This window comes from Salvelinus alpinus, chromosome 26 (genome assembly GCF_045679555.1).
Source record: "Salvelinus alpinus chromosome 26, SLU_Salpinus.1, whole genome shotgun sequence".
NCBI lineage: Eukaryota > Metazoa > Chordata > Actinopteri > Salmoniformes > Salmonidae > Salvelinus > Salvelinus alpinus.
In genome coordinates this window covers 10,147,908-10,167,650 of record NC_092111.1, presented here as the reverse complement: position 1 = coordinate 10,167,650, position 19,743 = coordinate 10,147,908, and the positions used below count along the sequence as shown (strand labels likewise).

Here is a 19,743-nt window from a genome sequence, read left to right as displayed (position 1 = left end):
AGAGAAGGAATCTAAAACAAAAATCCAGAAAATCACATTGTATGATTTTTAAGTAATTAATTTGCATTTTATTGCATGACATAAGTATTTGATCACCTACCAACCAGTAAGAATTCCGGCTCTCACAGACCTGTTAGTTTTTCTTTAAGAAGCCCTCCTGTTCTCCACTCATTACCTGTATTAACTGCACCTGTTTGAACTCGTTACCTGTATAAAAGACACCTGTCCACACACTCAATCAAACAGACTCCAACCTCTCCACAATGGCCAAGACCAGAGAGCTGTGTAAGGACATCAGGGATAAATTGTAGACCTGTACAAGGCTGGGATGGGCTACAGGACAATAGCCAAGCAGCTTGGTGAGAAGGCAACAACTGTTGGCACAATTATTAGAAAATGGAAGAAGTTCAAGATGACGGTCAATCACCCTCGGTCTGGAGCTCCATGCAAGATCTCACCTCGTGGGGCATCAATGATCATGAGGAATGTGAGGGATCAGCCCAGAACTACACGGAAGGACCTGGTCAATGACCTGAAGAGAGCTGGGACCACAGTCTCAAAGAAAACCATTAGTAACACACTACGCCGTCATGGATTAAAATCCTGCAGCGCACGCAAGGTCCCCCTGCTCAAGCCAGCGCATGTCCAGGCCCGTCTGAAGTTTGCCAATGACCATCTGGATGATCCAGAGGAGGAATGGGAGAAGGTCATGTGGTCTGATGAGACAAAAATAGAGCTTTTTGCTCTAAACTCCACTCGCCGTGTTTGGAGGAATAGAAGGATGAGTACAACCCCAAGAACACCATCCCAACCGTGAAGCATGGAGGTGGAAACATCATTCTTTGGGGATGCTTTTCTGCAAAGGGGACAGGACGACTGCACCGTATTGAGGGGAGGATGGATGGGGCCATGTATCGCGAGATCTTGACCAACAACCTCCTTCCCTCAGTAAGAGCATTGAAGATGGGTCGTGGCTGGGTCTTCCAGCATGACAACGACCCGAAACACACAGCCAGGGCAACTAAGGAGTGGCTCCGTAAGAAGCATCTCAAGGTTCTGGAGTGGCCTAGCCAGTCTCCAGACCTGAACCCAATAGAAAATCTTTGGAGGGAGCCGAAAGTCCGTATTGCCCAGCGACAGCCCCGAAACCTGAAGGATCTGGAGAAGGTCTGTATGGAGGAGTGGGCCAAAATCCCTGCTGCAGTGTGTGCAAACCTGGTCAAGAACTACAGGAAACGTATGATCTCTGTAATTGCAAACTAAGGTTTCTGTACCAAATATTCAGTTCTGCTTTTCTGATGTATCAAATACTTATGTCATGCAATAAAATGCAAATTAATTACTTAAAAATCATACAATGTGATTTTCTGGATTTTTGTTTTAGATTCCTTCTCTCACAGTTGAAGTGTACCTATGATAAAAATTACAGACCTCTACATGCTTTGTAAGTAGGAAAACCTGCAAAATTGTCAGTGTATCAAATACTTGTTCTCCCCACTGTATATAAGGGAATTTGTCCCTTAGCAATTTCTAAACGGTTCACCCGATATGGATGAAAATCTGACAGTCTGCACGTTAACCTCAGTCACTGTTTGATTTCAAATCCAAACTTTTGGAGAATAGAGCCAAAAGAAGATAAAATGCTTCACTGTCCCAATAATTACGGAGGGCACCATATGTTTTTTGGCATAACATACTTGAGGAGAGAGTTAAAGGCTGTGGTGGTAGGCAGGGTTGTGAAATAGGTCTGCCTGATCACCGGAGTCCTCAGCCCATATGAGTTGTCACCTAGAGAATGGAAGGACAGGTTGAGAGAGAGCGAGATGGAGAGAGAGACAGAGAGCGAGAGGGTGTGGGGGGGGGGGATATGGAGAAAGAGAGAAAATGAAGTCTTAGCATAGAACACCAACAGGAGCAGCGATTCACAAAGGTGGATCAGTGAATTAGCCAACTAGGTTTACTAACATTACGAACAATACTAACCGGAAATTTGCATGATATACTATCTTGTACTTGATGCTTATGGTGACCATATTAACCTTTAGCATTCTTTATCAACAGTAGAATTGTCACGATCGTCTTGTGAAGAGAGAGAGGACCAAAACGCAGCGTGTGAAAAATAAGACATCTTCTTTTTATTTGAAGAAGAAAAACGAAACCAAACACTTTACAAACTAACAAAACAACAAACGACCGTGAAGCTACAAAACGAAAGTGCACACACAAGCTACTAACGTTTAGACATAGACAATTACCCACAACCAGCTAAAGCCTATGGCTGCCTTAAATATGGCTCCCAATCAGAGACAACAATAACCAGCTGTCTCTAATTGAGAACCAATTCAGGCAACCATAGACTTTCCTAGACACCTACACTGAACACTAAACCATCTACTCTACTTAACCCCCTAAACCATACAACACCCTAGACAATACAAAAACACATACTACACCATGTCACACCCTGACCTAACTAAAATAATAATGAAAACAAAGATAACTAAGGCCAGGGTGTGACAAGAATGAAGAGTTATACATATAGATCTGTGTTTGTCACAGTTATCTGGCAAGTTATTTATATATCCTATTCTGTAAAATATAACTCTGGATCAGAGGCGGCAGGTTGCCTAGTGGTTAGAGCGCTGTGTCAGTAACCGAAAGGTCGCTGGTTGGAATACCTGAGCTGACAAAGTGAAAAATCTGCCCATGTGCCGGTGAGTAAGGCATTTAGTCCCAATTTACCCCACGGGCACCGTACTACTATGGCTGACTCTGTAAAACACAGGTGTCAAACTCATTCCACGGGGGGCCGAGTGTCTGCGGGTTTTCGCTCCTCCCTTGTACTTGATTGATGAATTAACATCACTAATTAGTTAGGAACTCCCCACACCTGGTTGTCTAGGGCTTTATTGAAAGGAAAAACCAAAAACCTGCAGACACTAGGCCCTCCGTGGAATGAGTTTGACACCCCTGCTGTAAAACAACCCATTTCATTGCACCTATAACTATATTATGTGAGGGTAACCACTGGTTCATTAATTGGAGACCTACTGAGAAAACTGTTGTTCGGACAAATAACAGTCCTCTTGTTATATAATACGTCACACATCGTTGGTTAGGCTGTCTCACCTGTGAGATGTTGACTCCCGTCAGTTTCTCCACCGTCGCTGGAAGGCGGGTCATGATGTCTAGCACCTCTCCTGTGAGCTTGGCCGCACCCACCTCCGCACCCCCGCTGGAAATCATGGTGATCTTCTGAGCCTGCGCCAGAGGCCTGCTGATCTCTTCCGCCATCTAGAGGAGGGCAGAGAACATACAGTTATTCGCCCAGTTTCTTTGCCCAAAAGCTCACCCCAGTGACGAGTGATCAGATGTTGGACTCCATAACGATGTGTAATTTTGTATTCAAACTAACTTTATATGAGTTTTACGACTTTTTCATGCAAATCTTCAATTCAATGCATGATTTACGCAATATTTAAATGCGCAGATCTCACATGATGATTCCACCGTAAGTGTGTATTTGAGCTCTATGTCTTGAAAGGTTTTCTCACTAGTGGTAGTTGCTCCAGCAGCATGTCCACCATGGCTCCCTCCTTGTACTGCTGGAAGGCTTTGGCCTTCTTGGCCATCTGCTCCGCCTCGGCTCTCCCCTTCGCCTCCACGGCAAAGGCCTCCGCATCTCCCTTAATCTGAGAAAGGGAACATTTTTGAAGGTTTTATTTTATTATTATGACACACTATGTTGTTACGGCTTCTTTAGGTGTGACTTATCATAAGTTAACTGCAGGATTTAGTAGTATTGATTGAACAAGCTAAAAGAATTGAGTGTGGTAAACATGGCCTTCTCTTACTGTTAAAGTGCTGTCTGCTTATACGAGTCCCAGACACAAGAATGAACTGCTTTTAGGGTTAAAACAAGCTTGGAACAGTAACAGTCTGATAGTAACAATGTACTTTTGCTTTTCAGAATCTGTCTGGAACAATGTGATACTTATAGACACACTCACCCTAATGGACTCTGCCTCAGCCTCAGCCTCCATAATGAGCTGTGCACTGTGGGAAAAAAACATTTATTTACACCTTGTTTGGCCTGTTAGGTGTACAGTATAAAGTACATAGTACATATTGAGTATAGTTTGTATATTTGTCTGTCTCGTACTCCATGGAACGCATTAATATCTAGTATATTTTCATTGTCTATGCAGTAAATTGTTCACAAAATGATATATATAATTTGTGAAATGTGGCTGGTACGAGGGTTGGGGTGATATTTGGGGAGAGCTCTTCTACGATATGCTACTTCAAATGTCGCAATATCCGATATAACCGTTTTGCGCCGTTAATGACGAGATATTTCCAGATGAGGAAATTTTTTTAAACGTATTTACGATATTAAAGTCACATTCTAATTAAATAACCTTAGTAAGGCAAAACAATAAGGCTTTGTTAATTCATTTAGACTTCATTTTTAACATATTGATACAGCCTAACTGATAAAACTGCACCATTTTGATTAGAAAAGTTCAAATAGAGTATAGGAGGGGAGGGGTGCGTCACTTGGAAGGATATGTCACTTAGAATGTTGCATCACTTGGAATGGTGCATCACTTGGAGGGGTGCGTCACTTGGAAGGATATGTCACTTGGAGAGGTGCGTCACTTGGAGAGGTGCGTCACTTGGAGGGGTGCGTCACTTGGAGGGGTGCGTCACTTGGAGGGGTGCGTCACTTGGAGGGGTGCGTCACTTGGAGGGGTGCGTCACTTGGAAGGATGCGTCACTTGGAGGGGTGCGTCACTTGAGTGGGTTGAGTCACAGACGAGATCTTCTTGTCCGGTTTTGCGTCCCCCTCGGGCTTGTGCGGTGGAGGAGATCTCTGTGGTCTATACTCAGCCTTGTCTCAGGGTAGTAAGTTGGTGGCCTGTTGATATCCCTCTAGTGGTGTGGGGGCTATGCTTTGGAAAAGTGGGTGGGGTTATATCCTGCCTGGTTGGTCCTGTCCGGGGGTATCATCTGACGGGGCCACAGTGTCCCCCGACCCCCCCTGTTTCAGCATCCAGTGTCTATGCTGCAATAGTCTATGTTGCGGGGGCTAGGGTCAGTCTTATTTGTTATATCTGGTGTAATTCTCCTGTCTTATCTGGTGTCCTGCGTGAATTTAAATATGCTCCCTTTAATTCTCTCTCTCCCTCCCAAGGACCTGAGCCCTAGGATCATGTCTCAGGACTACCTGGTCTGATGACTCCTGGCTGTCCCCAGTCCACCTGGTCATGCTGCTGCTCCAGTTTCAACTGTTCTGCCTGCGGCTATGGAACCCTGACCTGTTCACCGGACGTGCTACCTTGTCCCAGACCTGCTGTTTCCCTCTCTCTCTCTCTCTCTCTCGAACCTGCTGTCTCGACCTCTGAATGCTCGACTATGAAAAGCCAAATGACATTTACTCCTGAGGTACAGACCTGTTGCACCCACTACAACCACTGTGATTATTATTTGACCCTGCTGGTCATTTATGAACGTTCAAACATCTTGACAAACAATCTGGCCTTAATGGCCATATATTGTTATAATGTCCCCCGGCATAGCCAGAAGAGGACTGGCCAGACCCTCAGAGCCTTGTTTCCTCTCTAGGTTTCTTCCTAGGCTCCCGACTTTCTAGGGAGTTTTTCCTAGCCACCGTGCTTCTACATCTGCATTGCTTGCCATTTGGGGTTTTAGGCTGGGTTTCTATATAAGCACTTTGTGACGTCTGCGGATGTAAAAAGGGCTTTATAAATACATTTGATTTGATATAGTCTTGCACATCACGATATATATTGTCTTGCATACCACGACATTCGATTTAATCATATATCGGCCCAACCCTATCTGGTACTCACCGCCGGGCCTCGGCCAGCTTCTCCATTTGGTATCTCGTGGCCTCAGCAGGCTTCTTCACCTTGGCCTCCAGCTCCTTCTCCTTGCGGGTGATCTCCTGCTGCTGGAGCATGATCTGCTGAGAGCGCTGCACCACCTGGACCTGCTTCTTCTCTTCCTCGATGCGCTGCTTGGTCTTGGCCACCTGACGGGGAGGGTTCAAATGGTAAGCCCAAGATCTCAGTAGTACTCTCTATGACCATTTCTTTGTGTTTTACTTTTTCGTTGCTTTGTTTCAATTGGTTTAGTGAGCTGCTTTCCGTACGTTGTGATTTTGACAACAATCAAACAACAAGATTGGGCGTGCTATACAATACATCCAAGTATTAGTGCAATATTATGGACATACCTGTAGCTGGTAGGCCATCTCAGTCTCTGCCTTCTTGGTGTTGACCTCGATGTCGTAGGATGCTTTCTTCAGCTCATAGTCCCTCTGAGCCATGGCCATCTGGATCTCATTGACGTGCTGGGCTGAGATCTTCTCCTGCTTGGCATGGGCCTCCTACAGAGAGAGAGAGAGAGAACCCCAGGGAGTATAAAAAAGGAACAAGGAGAGATTGGAGAAGGAAAGGTTCAGGTGGAGTGCGAGAAAAGAGAAAAGCAAGAACGGATAGGGAAAACCAAGCGAAGGAACGTGATGTAGAACTCAGAAATAAACAAGAGAAAGGGACAGGATAAAGGGCGCAAGAAGAGAAGAAGGTAGAAAGAAGGGAGAGAGCAGAGAGAAGGGACAGGTGGCTCACCCTGATCACAGCATCCCTCTTGAACTGGGCCTCTCCGATGCAGGCGTCTTTCTGCACCTGGGCGGCCCTGGACTTCCCCAGGGAGTGGAGGTAGTCCTGAACCACAGAGAGGAAGAGAACAACATTGGTTACTTTTTAGTTTAGGGTCCATTATTTATCCAGCATTGGAGTAGTTGCAAGAATGGAGTCTCCATTGAAAGAAGAGCGAGAAAGCACACCTGGTCGTCGTGAACGTCTTTGAGCGTGTAGCTGACCACGCTGATGCCCATGTTGAACAGGTCGGACGAGGCCACCTTGAACACCTCCTCTGAGAACTTCTTACGTTCCCTATAGATCTCCTGGAGGGGGAAAAATAACTGAGTTCGTACCGATGTTGATATGCTTGTGTTTAGTGTAACTGTCATGACAGTAAAAAGTTGCAGTATTCCCGCTCCATCGTGTTACTATGTACAAGTTGTTGAACACATAGCCAGACAGAGATATCCATATGACTATGGTTCTGATGTATATACAACTGTTGCATGTGTTGTTTGTTATCGTCTGTTTGTTATGGTTATGTAACAAGACAGTTCTACTGTGTAATGTGCTGACTATGGTACATACAAAAATACCCTCAAATAAAAGGTGACATTCTGGACTGTCGCCTCATATGAATTATTTGATCTCAAATCCAAAATGCTGAAGTATAGAGCCAAATCAAAAGTTTTAGCTTCACTGTCCAAATAAATACGTGGGGGAGTGTGTCTCTGGCCATAGCTGGTCATGGCTTTACTGCATTTGAAATGAGTGAGCAGCTATAATGTGCTGTTTATTTATCTACAACTGTCTGTAACTGTGGATGTGGCCAGTAAGGGTGCTGTCCAGTTTACCTCATGTAACCATGAAGAAGGCAAATAGTGCCGAAATGTTTCTATGTTGCACTAAAACGAGTGAACTGCTATAATGTAGCCTGGTCCCAGATCTGTTTGTGACATCTTGCAAAACAGTTGTTTTACAACGGGTTGGTCAAAACAAGCGTTGTGATTGGGTAGTCGGCGGTACTCGGCTTCATCTTGTACCTACGACCGCAGCACAGCTGTGCTAAAAAGGTCATAACCCACGGCCCCTCGTGTTGTCAAGTTTACCTCCACAGTCAGGTGGGCGATGATGGCCCTCTGGTGGCCCTCCAGCGTCTCCAGGGCGATTTGGGCGATCTCGCCCTCCGACTTCCCCATGAACATCTGACAGGCTGCGGCCAGCATCTCCTTGTTCTGCCCCTGGATCTTCATCTGGACAAAGGAGAGAACACATAACAGCATATTAACATTTTAAAATGTTTTTAAACAGAAAACGAAAATGGGCATTTCTGAGCAAGTTCAGGTAGTTTTAGTCTGTTTTTGGGTGATTAATGAACACAACTCAGGTGTGCACAGTGCTAAACAAACAGAAGCATCTGCTGTACACTACCCAGCTATACAGCCGTAGTAGCTGTATTAACACTCCAACAGGCAAGGTTACTCTGTCCTGTCCATAGCACAAGAGAGTGAGGTATTTCAGAATTTAATGCCAGTGCATAAATGAATGATATAAGCAAGTTTTAATGATCTACTTAATACCTACTTAATCAAAGAGAGCCCTTACACTTGTGTTCAAAACTAGGGTGTCTAAACATGTTTAATTGACTTTGATTTGATTTGACAGAATAGTGTACTTACATTGGCTCAGGAATAAATGGAGACGGAGACAGACGGAGAGACTAACCTGGGCAATACCAGTGACCGAGATGGGAACCCCACGGCGGGTGTAGACTTTCTCACTCTTCACGTTCAGCGTCAGAGTGTTCAGGGAGATCCTGGGCGAGAGGAAAGGAGGGAGAGATATAGTCATTCCACAATGTCGTAGTATGATATCCCAAAACAATGGCAGATGGCTATACATGGCCAGATTATTACCGTGTGTGTTTGCAGACATGACCAGGAGAAGAGACATTCCCTCTGGATCTTCTGAAAACAGGGAAGCACAAACACTCTGCCTCCAGCAATCATTACTGGAGGAGAACGGAGGCACCCTGGGAAACAGAGAGCGAGAGAGAGAGAGAGAGAGAGTGAGGGGGGATGGTGAGATACACATGAGAGTATTATTACCATCCTACTGCTTTTTAATTTGACATGTTTACACTGTTTCCCAACCCTGGACCTCGAGTAACCCTGGACAAGCACACTTGATTCAACTTGTCAACTAATCATCAAGCCCTCAATGAGTTGAACAAGGTGTGTTTGTCAAGGGCTACAACTGAACTGTGCACTAGGGGTACTGGAGGACCAGGGTTGGGAAACACTGGGTTAGAGAATGGACCTGACACCACCATAGCCTCATTTGGACCACACGTGTAGAACATGTTTTTCTTCCTCAGATGCTGTAAAGACAAACAAAAACCACACACACACACAATTTAATTAAACAATTTCATATACCAAGCTCTAATCCTAGGCAGTGGGCCTGACAGTGGGTTACTTGAGAGCCTTACATTGGCCTATTGCTTAAGCATTTGTAATTCATCAGTCATGCTTGACAGCTTTGACTGAAATCTATACAGTTGGCCTAATAATAACAATTTGATACAGCTGCTGTAAGTAACTAAATGTTACTACATGTTTAATATATTCTATTAAGATTTCATCTGAATCTGAGCAGATAGTCAGTATTACAACTATTGTAACATTCCCCATGAAATTCCAAGGGGTCAGGAGACATCACTTGCAGTTAATTGAATCTGCGTAAATGTTGCGCAGCATCTGTATCACGATCACACCCAGGACATTTTGCTGATTAAGCGCATAGAACGACACGCCCATGTACTGTATCAACAAATGTATCAACACACATGCAAATAGGATTTGAATAAAACATGCAGGGGTGTGTTAACAATGATACAAATGTATCATTTCTGCCAGACCCCACTGATGTTTATTTATGTTGCAAACCGAGATGCATCAAATCAGTCTAAAGATTAGTCAAAATATGTCCGATCACTTACCAATTTGACAGAATGAACTAATGCAGAATGCAAATGTATAGATGCGTTGCAACAATACTGTTTTTGGCTCTCAAAATACAGCAGTGTTATTCTTGCTATCGTCTGTCCAATATATATATGTATATATGAAGCTTCTGTCCGTTATAGCTCTTCCCGTCAAAAGCGTCTATCCATCGTCTCACGCCCCTTGCAAAATGTTCTGTCGCCATCTTGTGGTGCGGTGGTGAATTGGATTTCATTCAATGATCAGTGTGAAATACTTTTGCATTTAGGATACACAATCGAATTACTTAGCTATATCAACAAAGTTATGTGTGTGTGTGTGTGTCTGTGTGTGTGTGTGTGTGTGTGTGTGTGTGTGTGTGTCCTCAAATTGTCTACCCATAGCCTCTCATTCTGATGGGAACCCAACTTCTTTCAAGTGAGGCCAGTCTGCTGTGATCTGAGTCATGGCACCAATGTGACAGGTTGTACTGTGTTTTGCTTCATACAACCACCCCTTGAATGATTGGCTTAAGGATCGGACCCTTTTTTTAAATGTTTGCCTAAAATGACATACCCAAATCTAACTGCCTGTAGCTCAGGACCTGAAGCAAGGATATGCATATTCTTGACACCATTTGAAAGGAAGTACTTTGAAGTTTGTGGAAATGTGAAATTAATGTAGGAGAATATAACACATTAGATCTGGTAAAAGATAATACAAATGTTCCATCATCTTTGAAATGCAGTAGAAAGGCCATAATATAATATTGCAGTTTAGGCGCAATTTAGATTTTGGCCACTAGGTGGCAGCAGTGTGTGTGCAAAGTTTCAGATTGATCCAGTGGAGCATTGCATTTACATTTACATTTAAGTCATTTAGCAGACGCTCTTATCCAGAGCGACTTACAAATTGGAAAGTTCATACATAGTCATCCTGGTCCCCCCGTGGGGAATGAACCCACAACCCTGGCGTTGCAAGCGCCATGCTCTACCAACTGAGCCACACGGGACCATTGCAATACTGCACAATGTGCCGAATTGGTCAATTAATACATTTTCAAGTACATTTTAGAGAACATACAGAAATTATATGGTACTACAAAATTTAAGTTCACACACTCCCAGGAATGTCATATATGATGGATCATTAGCTTATACACTAACTTTCACACATCTAGATGGCCGGGCGGGGTGGGTGTGGAGCCAAAGACAGCAGGGGTTCAAACTGTAGAACCCAGTTACTACATTTGAATATAAAAATTTATTTTATCAAACTATGCTACATTTTATCTCTGGGACCCTCGGGATGACAAATCAGAGTAAGATTACTGAATGTAAGTACATTATTTACCTTCAGATGTGAATGTATCAAACCATTTGCCATGATAAAGGTTTTTGTTGTCGTGCACTCTCCTCAAACAATAGCATGGTATTTTTTCACTGTCATAGCTACTGTAAATTTGACACTGCAGTTAGATTAACAATAATTTAAGCTTTCTGCCCATATAAGACATGTCTATGTCCTGGAAAGTTTGCTGTTACTTACAGCATCATTAAAACATATTTGTTTTAAACTCATATTTTGGATGATGAACATATTTGTATTTATTGTAGTAAGGTTATCAATATGTCAGTGATTTGTCTTGGCTGATCTGATTTCAAGTAATATTACTGTACATAATATCCCCTTTTAGTTTTTTATTATAGGGACTGTTTTCACATCTAATAGGGGGAGAATTATTATTCAACAAAATATTTTTGCATTAATAGCCAATTCTATAGGAGTCTTACAGGACGCATGGCAGGAAAGTCATACATTAGATGCTGATTCCATGGCCTACTCCAACAGGACAGTGATGACAGGACGGGACGCGGCACTCCCTCTCTACTTCCGGCCCCTTTCATTACGGCAGAGAAACCCCTTAGATTTTCTTTCCTCAGCCAATCAAGATTGGGTTTCCGAAGACCGTGACCAATCATTAGGGCAAGCCTCGGTTTGGGCACGGTCCAGACTTATAAATTCTTTGTCCCGCCTTGCTCAAAGGTGGCATCCACATACTTCACAGTGGTCAGTGTGTTAACTGTGTGGCCAATACAGCACTCCACTTCTTCGCTTGTATTTTCTATTATAACTATCATACAGAATGAGGGAAATCGTGCACATTCAGGCCGGCCAGTGTGGTAACCAGATTGGGGCCAAGGTAAGAATCTTGAAAACTGAAATGAACAAGGCTTACATTTAGGAATTAATCAATAATGCATTGTACCATTTGTTGCTTCTCGAGATAAAAAGTTGTATTCTAGGCTATGTGTATTTTAAGTCGAAATGTTCCACTTAGCCGAAATGATAAACATTCAATGCAGAATTTTCCGTTATGGTTTCTTTTCTAACATGAGGTGGCCATTTAAAGTTATCTCAATGGAAGAAGAGTACCGGAAAGAATATCCATTTTGTTGTCCCCTTTTCAGTCCTGTTGTAAAACTTTACTTCGTTTTGTTCTTTATGGGATATAAATGTATAATTTGTCAATGTGAACTAGTCGTAGAAGAAAGCTAAACTGGAAGAACGATGACAGTTCTTTTATTATAGTGAGATAACGGGTCTATCGAGCCATGAATTCGCTGGGCGTGTGGTTGTATCCCTCTGCCTGGCCTCTCTCTGCCACGCTCATTGTTTTGTGTCTGGAATAGCCTTCTCTTCAACGGACTACGAAAAACAGATGTCTAAAATGAAGACTTTAAAACACAAATGATAAAACAACTAAAAAGACACTTAGTCCTACAGTTATGACACTGGCAAAAACTATAGCTTCATATAGTTCACCCCCCCGCGTTTACAGATGTTGATGCACAAATTTAGCATTTTTGAGACAATTTATTTAGGTTTTTTTGTGGTTTGCCGAGTCAAGGTTTTCTATAATTTTAGTCTCAGTATTCCCTTGCATTACACATTTACATACGGAACGTTACTTACGTTAGTCAAACTTTAAAAGAGTAATGGGCTTTTTACGACAGTAACGCATGCCCTGTTGCGCATTTATACGCCGGCTCTTGGCTGAGTGCGCATAATAGACCAGTAAAATAAACCATTATTAACGCTATGATAGTCATTTCGCAATGGCGATTTAAGTTGAAAAGCGGGGACACTATAACCGTTGTCTTGTTGGAGCTGAATAAACGTCCTTTAAGAAAAAAGGGGGAAAGTTGCTGAAGCAGGCAGGAGAGAGGAACGAATGCCAATAACTGTGATTCTGGGCGAGGGGGAGGGATATGAACAAGCGGTAGACTAGCAGAGCTGATGACGTCATTTAAATGACTAACGCTTATGATAAAGAGCCGAGCTAACACTTTAGAGTAGCCTATATGTTTATATCCTCAACTTCATTATTTTACACAACACCGTTTGGGAACACCACCGTGGAGGGTCGAGTGGGCCAGTGAAATGTAATCAACGTAATTTAATATCCACAAGGCCTCAATTACTCTCTTTAAATATACTGTCTATACCGGTTCGCTAGATAAGTCTATTCAGCCCTACCGTTTGTGGTGGATGGAAACGGAGTGTGTCACTAGCCTAATTTGGTAGGCCTAACTTGTTGATGTGTTAAATGAGAATTTGTATTAGCACAGTGAACAAGAATTGGCCGTTTCACTAATCTTTCTTGTTATTGAGAGGGGTTAAAAAATGGATTTCAAAGTGGAGTGGAAGATCAAGAGGTGTATGATATCACACAGTGTCCTCTCTCTCCATTTCAGAATGGGGTCAGTCGAGTTCGTGTGACAGTCTGTGCCACTTTCTTAACGAGGTTTCGCCTTAACGTCTCACCCCATCAATCTGTCCCAGTAGTCTAATTCCTCTGGGATGGTTATACTTTGCCTGCTTGTGTGGTAGCCTACAGAGTACTGCTTCTCTCTTAGCCACTTATAATGAATCTTCATGGATGGTCCTTATTCTAGTATAATGTCTTGTGACTGCGAAGGTAATTATTTATTGGATTTGCCCCAGGAGGGATGGAACTGAGGGTTACTTCTGAGCCAATGCCGACATCTGCTTTCTACACTCCCTGAGAGAATTCGACAGCAATTTTTCACCCATGTGACACCTGGGAAGTCAAGAGCACACATCTGTGCCAGGATAGACAATGCCACTGGGAGACATTTCGAATAGTTTTGGAATTATGTAACGTATTGAATATCCATATGGTTCAACTTAACATAATAGTTTGTCTTGCATGATATTTTGTAAGTGATGTGTTATAGATGATACCTTATATGGTATATGGCCATGTTCATCTTTACAGCAATAGCCATTTTTTTCATTACATTTCTAATGTAATAATATAGTAACAGCAATCAAATATACATTACTAGCTCAGCTTCCCAACCACTTGACCTCACACCACCCCACAAGTGAATGGGCTATTACATTACGTTGGTAGTTCAGCCACTTAGTGCAACCTGCACTTTAGGAGTGCTGGCCTGTGTCAATTCAAGCCTCTTGTTGACTTTTATCGATCTAACCTCTTTAGTTCTGGGAGGTGATCAGCGATGAACATGGCATCGACCCAACAGGCTCCTACCATGGAGACAGCGACCTGCAGCTGGACAGGATCAGTGTCTACTACAACGAGGCTTCAGGTAGCACATCTCCACCCTCTACAGTTACAAAGAACCTTTCAACAGAAGAATGTCTTTGGTGCTTACACAGACATGTACATACAGTACCAGTCAAACGTTTTGGACAACACCTACTCATTCAGGGGTCCTTCATTATTTTTACCTGTTTTCGAAATTGTGGAATCATTGTGAAGACATCAAAACTATGAAATAACACATATGGAATCATGTAGTAACCAAAAAGGTGTGAAACAAATCAAAATCTATTTTATATTTGAGATTCTTCAAAGTAGCCACCCTTTGCCTTGACGACAGCTTTGCACACTCTTGGCATTCTCTCAACCAGTTTCATGAGGTAGCCACCTGGAATGCATTTCAATTAACAGGTGTGCCTTGTTAAAAGTTAATTTGTGGAATTTATTTCCATCTTAATGTGTTTGAGTCAATCAGTTGTGTTGTGACAAGGTAGGGGTGGTATACAGATAGCCCTATTTGGTAAAAGACCAAGTCCATATTATTGCAAAAAACAGCTCAAATAAGCAAAGAGAAACGACGGTCCATCATTACTTTAAGACATGAAGGTCAGTCAATCAGGAAAATTTCAAGTACTTTTCAAGTTTCTTCAAGTGCAGTCGCAAAAACCATCAATCGCTATGATGAAACTGGCTCTCACGAGGACCGCCACAGGAAAGAAAGACCCAGAGTTACCTCTGCTGCAGAGGATAAATTCATTAGAGTTAACAGCACCTCAGATTACAGCCCAAATAAATGCTTCACAGAGTTCAAGTAATAGACACATCTCAACATCAACTGTTCAGAGGAGACTGCGTGAATCAGGCCTTCATGGTCGAATTGCTGCAAAGAAACCATTACTAATGGACACCAATTAGAAGAAGAGACTTGCTTTTGCCAAGAAACACGAGCAATGAACATTAGACCGGTGGAAATCTTTCCTTTGGTCTGATGAGTCCAAATTTTAGATTTTTGGTTCCAACCGCCGTGTCTTTGTGAGACGCAGAGTTGGTGAACGGATGATCTCCGCATGTGTGGTTCCAACTGTGAAGCATGGAGGAGGAGGTGTGGGGGTGCTTTGCTGGTGGCACTGTCAGTTATTTATTTAGAATTCAAGGCACACTTAACCAGCATGGCTACCACAGCATTCTGCAGCGATTCTGCATCGCATCTGGTTTGCCCTTAGTGGGACTATCATTTGTTTTTCAACAGAACAATGACCCAACACCCCTCCAGGCTGTGTAAGGGCTATTTGACCAAGAAGGAGAGTGATGGAGTGCTGCATCAGATGACCTGGCCTCCACACTCACCCGACTTCAACCCAATTGAGATGGTTTGGGATGAGTTGAACCGCAGAGTGAAAGAAAAGCAGCCAACATGTGCTCAACGTATGTGGGAACTGCTTCAAGACTGTTGGAAAAGCATTCCAGGTGAAGCTGGTTGAGAGAATGCCAAGCGTGTGCAAAGCTGTCATCAAGGCAAAGGGTGGCTACTTTGAAGAATGTAAAATATATTTTGATTTGTTTAACACTATTTTTGGTTACTACATGATCCGTATGTGTTATTTAATAGTTTTGATGTCTTCACTATTATTCTACAATGTAGAAAATTGTAAAAATAAAGACAAAACCCTTGAATGAGTAGATGTGTCAAACCTTTTGACTGGTACTGTATATGCAAACATACATATATACATTTATTCTATTGAAATTGAGATTAATTTAAATTATATCCATAAAGTAATGGGTGAAAATGTCAACGTGGCAAGGGATACTGAATAGGATCACTCAATTCGTGGACTAATGGAGGTGTACATGACGTGATATATTTTGTCCTCCCCCTGGTGGACAGACAGGAGCTCTACTCCCCTTGACATCATATATCCCATTGTTCCCTGCAGTATTGAGCTGGTGTGTGTCTCTCTATCTTTGTCTCTCTTGGAGGTGGCAAGTATGTACCCAGAGCGGTCCTAGTGGACCTGGAGCCCGGCACCATGGATTCTGTCAGATCCGGACCGTTCGGGCAGATCTTCAGACCAGACAACTTTGTGTTTGGTAAGGAATGAGATGGGTTTGAGTTTAGCACTGCTTGGAAACGTATGGGACATATCACTTTTAGTTAGCACATAGGGAAATGAAACTGAGTGATACAAATACATATTATGAAACAGTCCTGTCATTTTTGAAGTAAAATAGGGTTTGGGGTGTTCTCCTCTCTTGCCCCTTTCTCCTTCAAATGACCCTCCGTTCCTCCTATTTTTCTAGGTCAAAGCGGTGCAGGAAACAACTGGGCAAAGGGCCACTACACTGAGGGAGCAGAGCTGGTGGACTCAGTCCTGGATGTGGTGAGGAAAGAAGCTGAGAGCTGCGACTGCCTCCAGGGCTTCCAGCTCACCCACTCCCTGGGTGGGGGCACTGGCTCGGGCATGGGCACCCTGCTCATCAGCAAGATCCGTGAAGAGTACCCCGACCGCATCATGAACACCTTCAGCGTGGTGCCCTCCCCTAAAGTATCAGACACTGTGGTGGAGCCCTACAACGCCACCCTCTCGGTTCACCAACTTGTAGAGAACACAGACGAGACCTTCTGCATTGACAATGAGGCTCTCTACGACATCTGCTTCCGGACCCTCAAACTCACCACGCCGACTTACGGAGACCTCAACCACCTGGTGTCGGCCACCATGAGCGGAGTGACCACCTGCCTGCGTTTCCCCGGCCAGCTCAACGCCGACCTCCGTAAATTGGCTGTCAACATGGTGCCTTTCCCCCGTCTCCACTTCTTCATCCCTGGCTTCGCCCCCCTCACCAGCAGGGGGAGCCAGCAGTACCGTGCCCTCACCGTTCCGGAGCTCACCCAGCAAGTGTTCGACGCCAAGAACATGATGGCCGCATGTGACCCGCGTCACGGTCGCTACCTCACTGTCGCCGCTGTCTTCCGTGGCCGAATGTCCATGAAGGAGGTGGACGAGCAGATGCTCAACGTCCAGAACAAGAACAGCAGCTACTTTGTGGAATGGATCCCCAACAACGTCAAGACCGCTGTCTGTGACATCCCACCCCGCGGCCTCAAAATGGCCGTCACCTTCATCGGCAACAGCACGGCCATCCAGGAGCTGTTCAAGCGCATCTCTGAGCAGTTCACCGCCATGTTCCGCCGCAAGGCCTTCCTCCATTGGTACACCGGAGAGGGCATGGACGAGATGGAGTTCACTGAGGCGGAGAGCAACATGAACGACCTGGTGTCTGAGTACCAGCAGTACCAGGACGCCACCGCTGAGGAGGAAGGTGAGTTTGAGGAGGAGGCTGAGGAGGATGCTTAAAGATGGAGTGAAGCAACACGAGCGAGGTGGAAGAATGAAAAAGAGTCCTATGGAAAGCCGTAAAAGTGCCAAAAGAAAACCGGAGAAATACTATAGAACGTAGCTGAGAAGAGGGGCCCAATTGCACACCCAGAAATGGAGGATCAAATCTGAAAATGGCTGAAATGGCTCGAGTAGAATAGAATGACAGAAGAATGTGACTGGACAAGGGAGAATGAATGTAAGTAAGAGGAGGAGAGGAGTGACAAGCAGCATTATGAACAAATAAACCGGACACAGTCTGCATTCCATTTACTGTAACACCATTTAATAAATAAGTACGTTAAGAAACAAAATTGTTGAAAGAAAGTTAAAGAAGAAGCCTGTGCCTATGACAAGATTGTTCCTGTTATTTTCAGTCTTTTGTTGTTGCCATGATTTTGCATTTAATCATGTCACAAATAAATGTGAATGTGACCACATAAGCACTACAGGACCTCTCACCCCACAGTTCTGATTTTGAGACTATGGTTATTAACTTATAGCCTGGTCCCAGATCTGTTTGTGTTGTCTTGCCACCAACTTCTATGGTCATTGCCTCGTCATTGGCAAACAGATCTGGGATCAGACTAATTAACTTCTGAACGGGGGCTTGATTCTGGCCTGACTTTAATGAAGGTGTCTGTGCCACCTGGAGCCGCCCTCCCCCGGACGCCAACCAACGTCTGTGAATACAGGATGACATAGACAAAGATGGGATGAAATGAATCAATGGATTTAGTTTGATAGTGCCAATGGAGCTTTATAACAGACAACAATATCATGGCAATGACCAGTGAACATGTGTTGAGTTCTACCATTATTATCAATCTCAATGATGGTGGAACTGGAACATAATGGGGAGAGGTCCATGAATTTTATTCCATTTGACCATAGCAAGGTTTTGAAACAAGATTATCTGAAGGAACCTCTGCAAATGTGTGTGTACAGAACATTTTAGTAAACGTTTACATTTTTAACCACTATTCACATAGATGTCATTGTTATTTTAGGTCCAAGCCAGGTTATATGTCCAAACCCGGCTATAGTGTCAGGTATTGTTGACATCTGTACTGCACTATGAAGGGATGAAACTGCAACTCTCTTGTATGTGTTTTCTTTGTTTTTTCTATTCTGATTATTAAAAAAATGATCTCTGAGAAAGTGAAAGGCAAGGTGCCCCTGGGGAGAAATAAAAAGGCTTTTTTAGAAAACCTCTGGTGTTATTATTGGAAAATAATATTGTGGTATAATGAAGCAATAATACATTCACAATGAAACTATTGCAAACATTTACTGTAACACCCTTGCATTGAACATTTAGAAAATCAGTTAAATAGAAACAAATATTAAATCAATAAACTGTTAGGCAAAGGCAAAAAAATATCCTTTGGGTGTTTAGGCTATTTGTAAAACGAGATTATAAAAGAATATGAATAAGCACTTGGAAACAGCAAATAAACCCAAATGATCTTCCAATATATTGCTACCTTGTCTAATGCACTAGAATATGTAGATTCCTCTGCCTGGGTCTGTGATGAATTCCAAAAGGGCATAAGCAGTGACAGACACATCAAATTCTATCTGTCAGATCATGCTCCGTAAACAACAGGTTTGGAATTGGCGAATCCCTTGGCTCTTCTTATGTTAGTACAAACTCAGAGAAGGGGAGGGAAAAAAGAGTAAAAACAGATAAATGAAAAACGAATTAGGTCATGAATGTAGGGCCATTTTGAATTTGTTTAAATCATCAGCCACCACTGTAACTAACCTGCCTATAAGTGTGCTATTGCAGCCTACAGGATATCTAAAGCTGTAAAACTATATATTTTTAAACATTTGTTGGTATAAAACAGTTATATTTGTTCTTTTTTTAATCAAACATCAAGGCAAACAAGATGTGAAGTCATAATAAGCAAGGGACAATCAACGATGGGGTATGCGTTCTCTGGAAAATAATGTGTGGAACACGTACCATGGCGATATTTTAACAAACGTAATCTAGAAATCTGTTATTTTGCAGGTAGAAATGTGTTCAACATTCACTGAAGTAGCTAGCAAGTTTACTAAATAGCAACAGTAGTAGTTCCCTTGGTAACCAAACAAATAGACTTGCT

At 43.1% G+C, this 19,743-nt stretch overlaps 2 protein-coding genes across 3 annotated transcripts; one reads left to right on the top strand and one right to left on the bottom strand.

Annotated features, from left to right (window-relative positions):
* Window positions 1-1,454: 1,454 nt before the first annotated feature.
* Window positions 1,455-9,851, bottom strand: LOC139554630 (flotillin-1-like). Of its 2 annotated transcripts, XM_071367594.1 has the most exons (13): window positions 9,673-9,851; window positions 8,991-9,051; window positions 8,610-8,703; window positions 8,397-8,487; window positions 7,781-7,924; window positions 6,875-6,994; window positions 6,657-6,752; window positions 6,263-6,415; window positions 5,877-6,058; window positions 4,011-4,056; window positions 3,555-3,692; window positions 3,130-3,294; window positions 1,455-1,788 (listed from the first exon to the last, which is right to left on the bottom strand). In XM_071367594.1, the coding sequence occupies exons 2-13, from the start codon at window positions 9,031-9,033 to the stop codon at window positions 1,768-1,770; spliced, it is 1,293 nt and encodes a 430-aa protein (XP_071223695.1). In that variant the 5' UTR covers window positions 9,034-9,051; window positions 9,673-9,851; the 3' UTR covers window positions 1,455-1,767. The 2 variants fall into 2 exon arrangements, with proteins under 2 accessions (XP_071223695.1, XP_071223694.1); XM_071367593.1 differs by having other exon boundaries at window positions 1,458-1,788; window positions 8,588-9,051.
* Window positions 9,852-11,689: 1,838 nt separating this feature from the next.
* On the top strand, window positions 11,690-18,840 carry LOC139554627 (tubulin beta chain). Its single transcript, XM_071367586.1, has 4 exons — window positions 11,690-11,858; window positions 14,187-14,295; window positions 16,230-16,340; window positions 16,551-18,840. The coding sequence occupies exons 1-4, from the start codon at window positions 11,802-11,804 to the stop codon at window positions 17,606-17,608; spliced, it is 1,335 nt and encodes a 444-aa protein (XP_071223687.1). The 5' UTR covers window positions 11,690-11,801; the 3' UTR covers window positions 17,609-18,840.
* The last annotated feature ends 903 nt before the right edge of the window (window positions 18,841-19,743 follow it).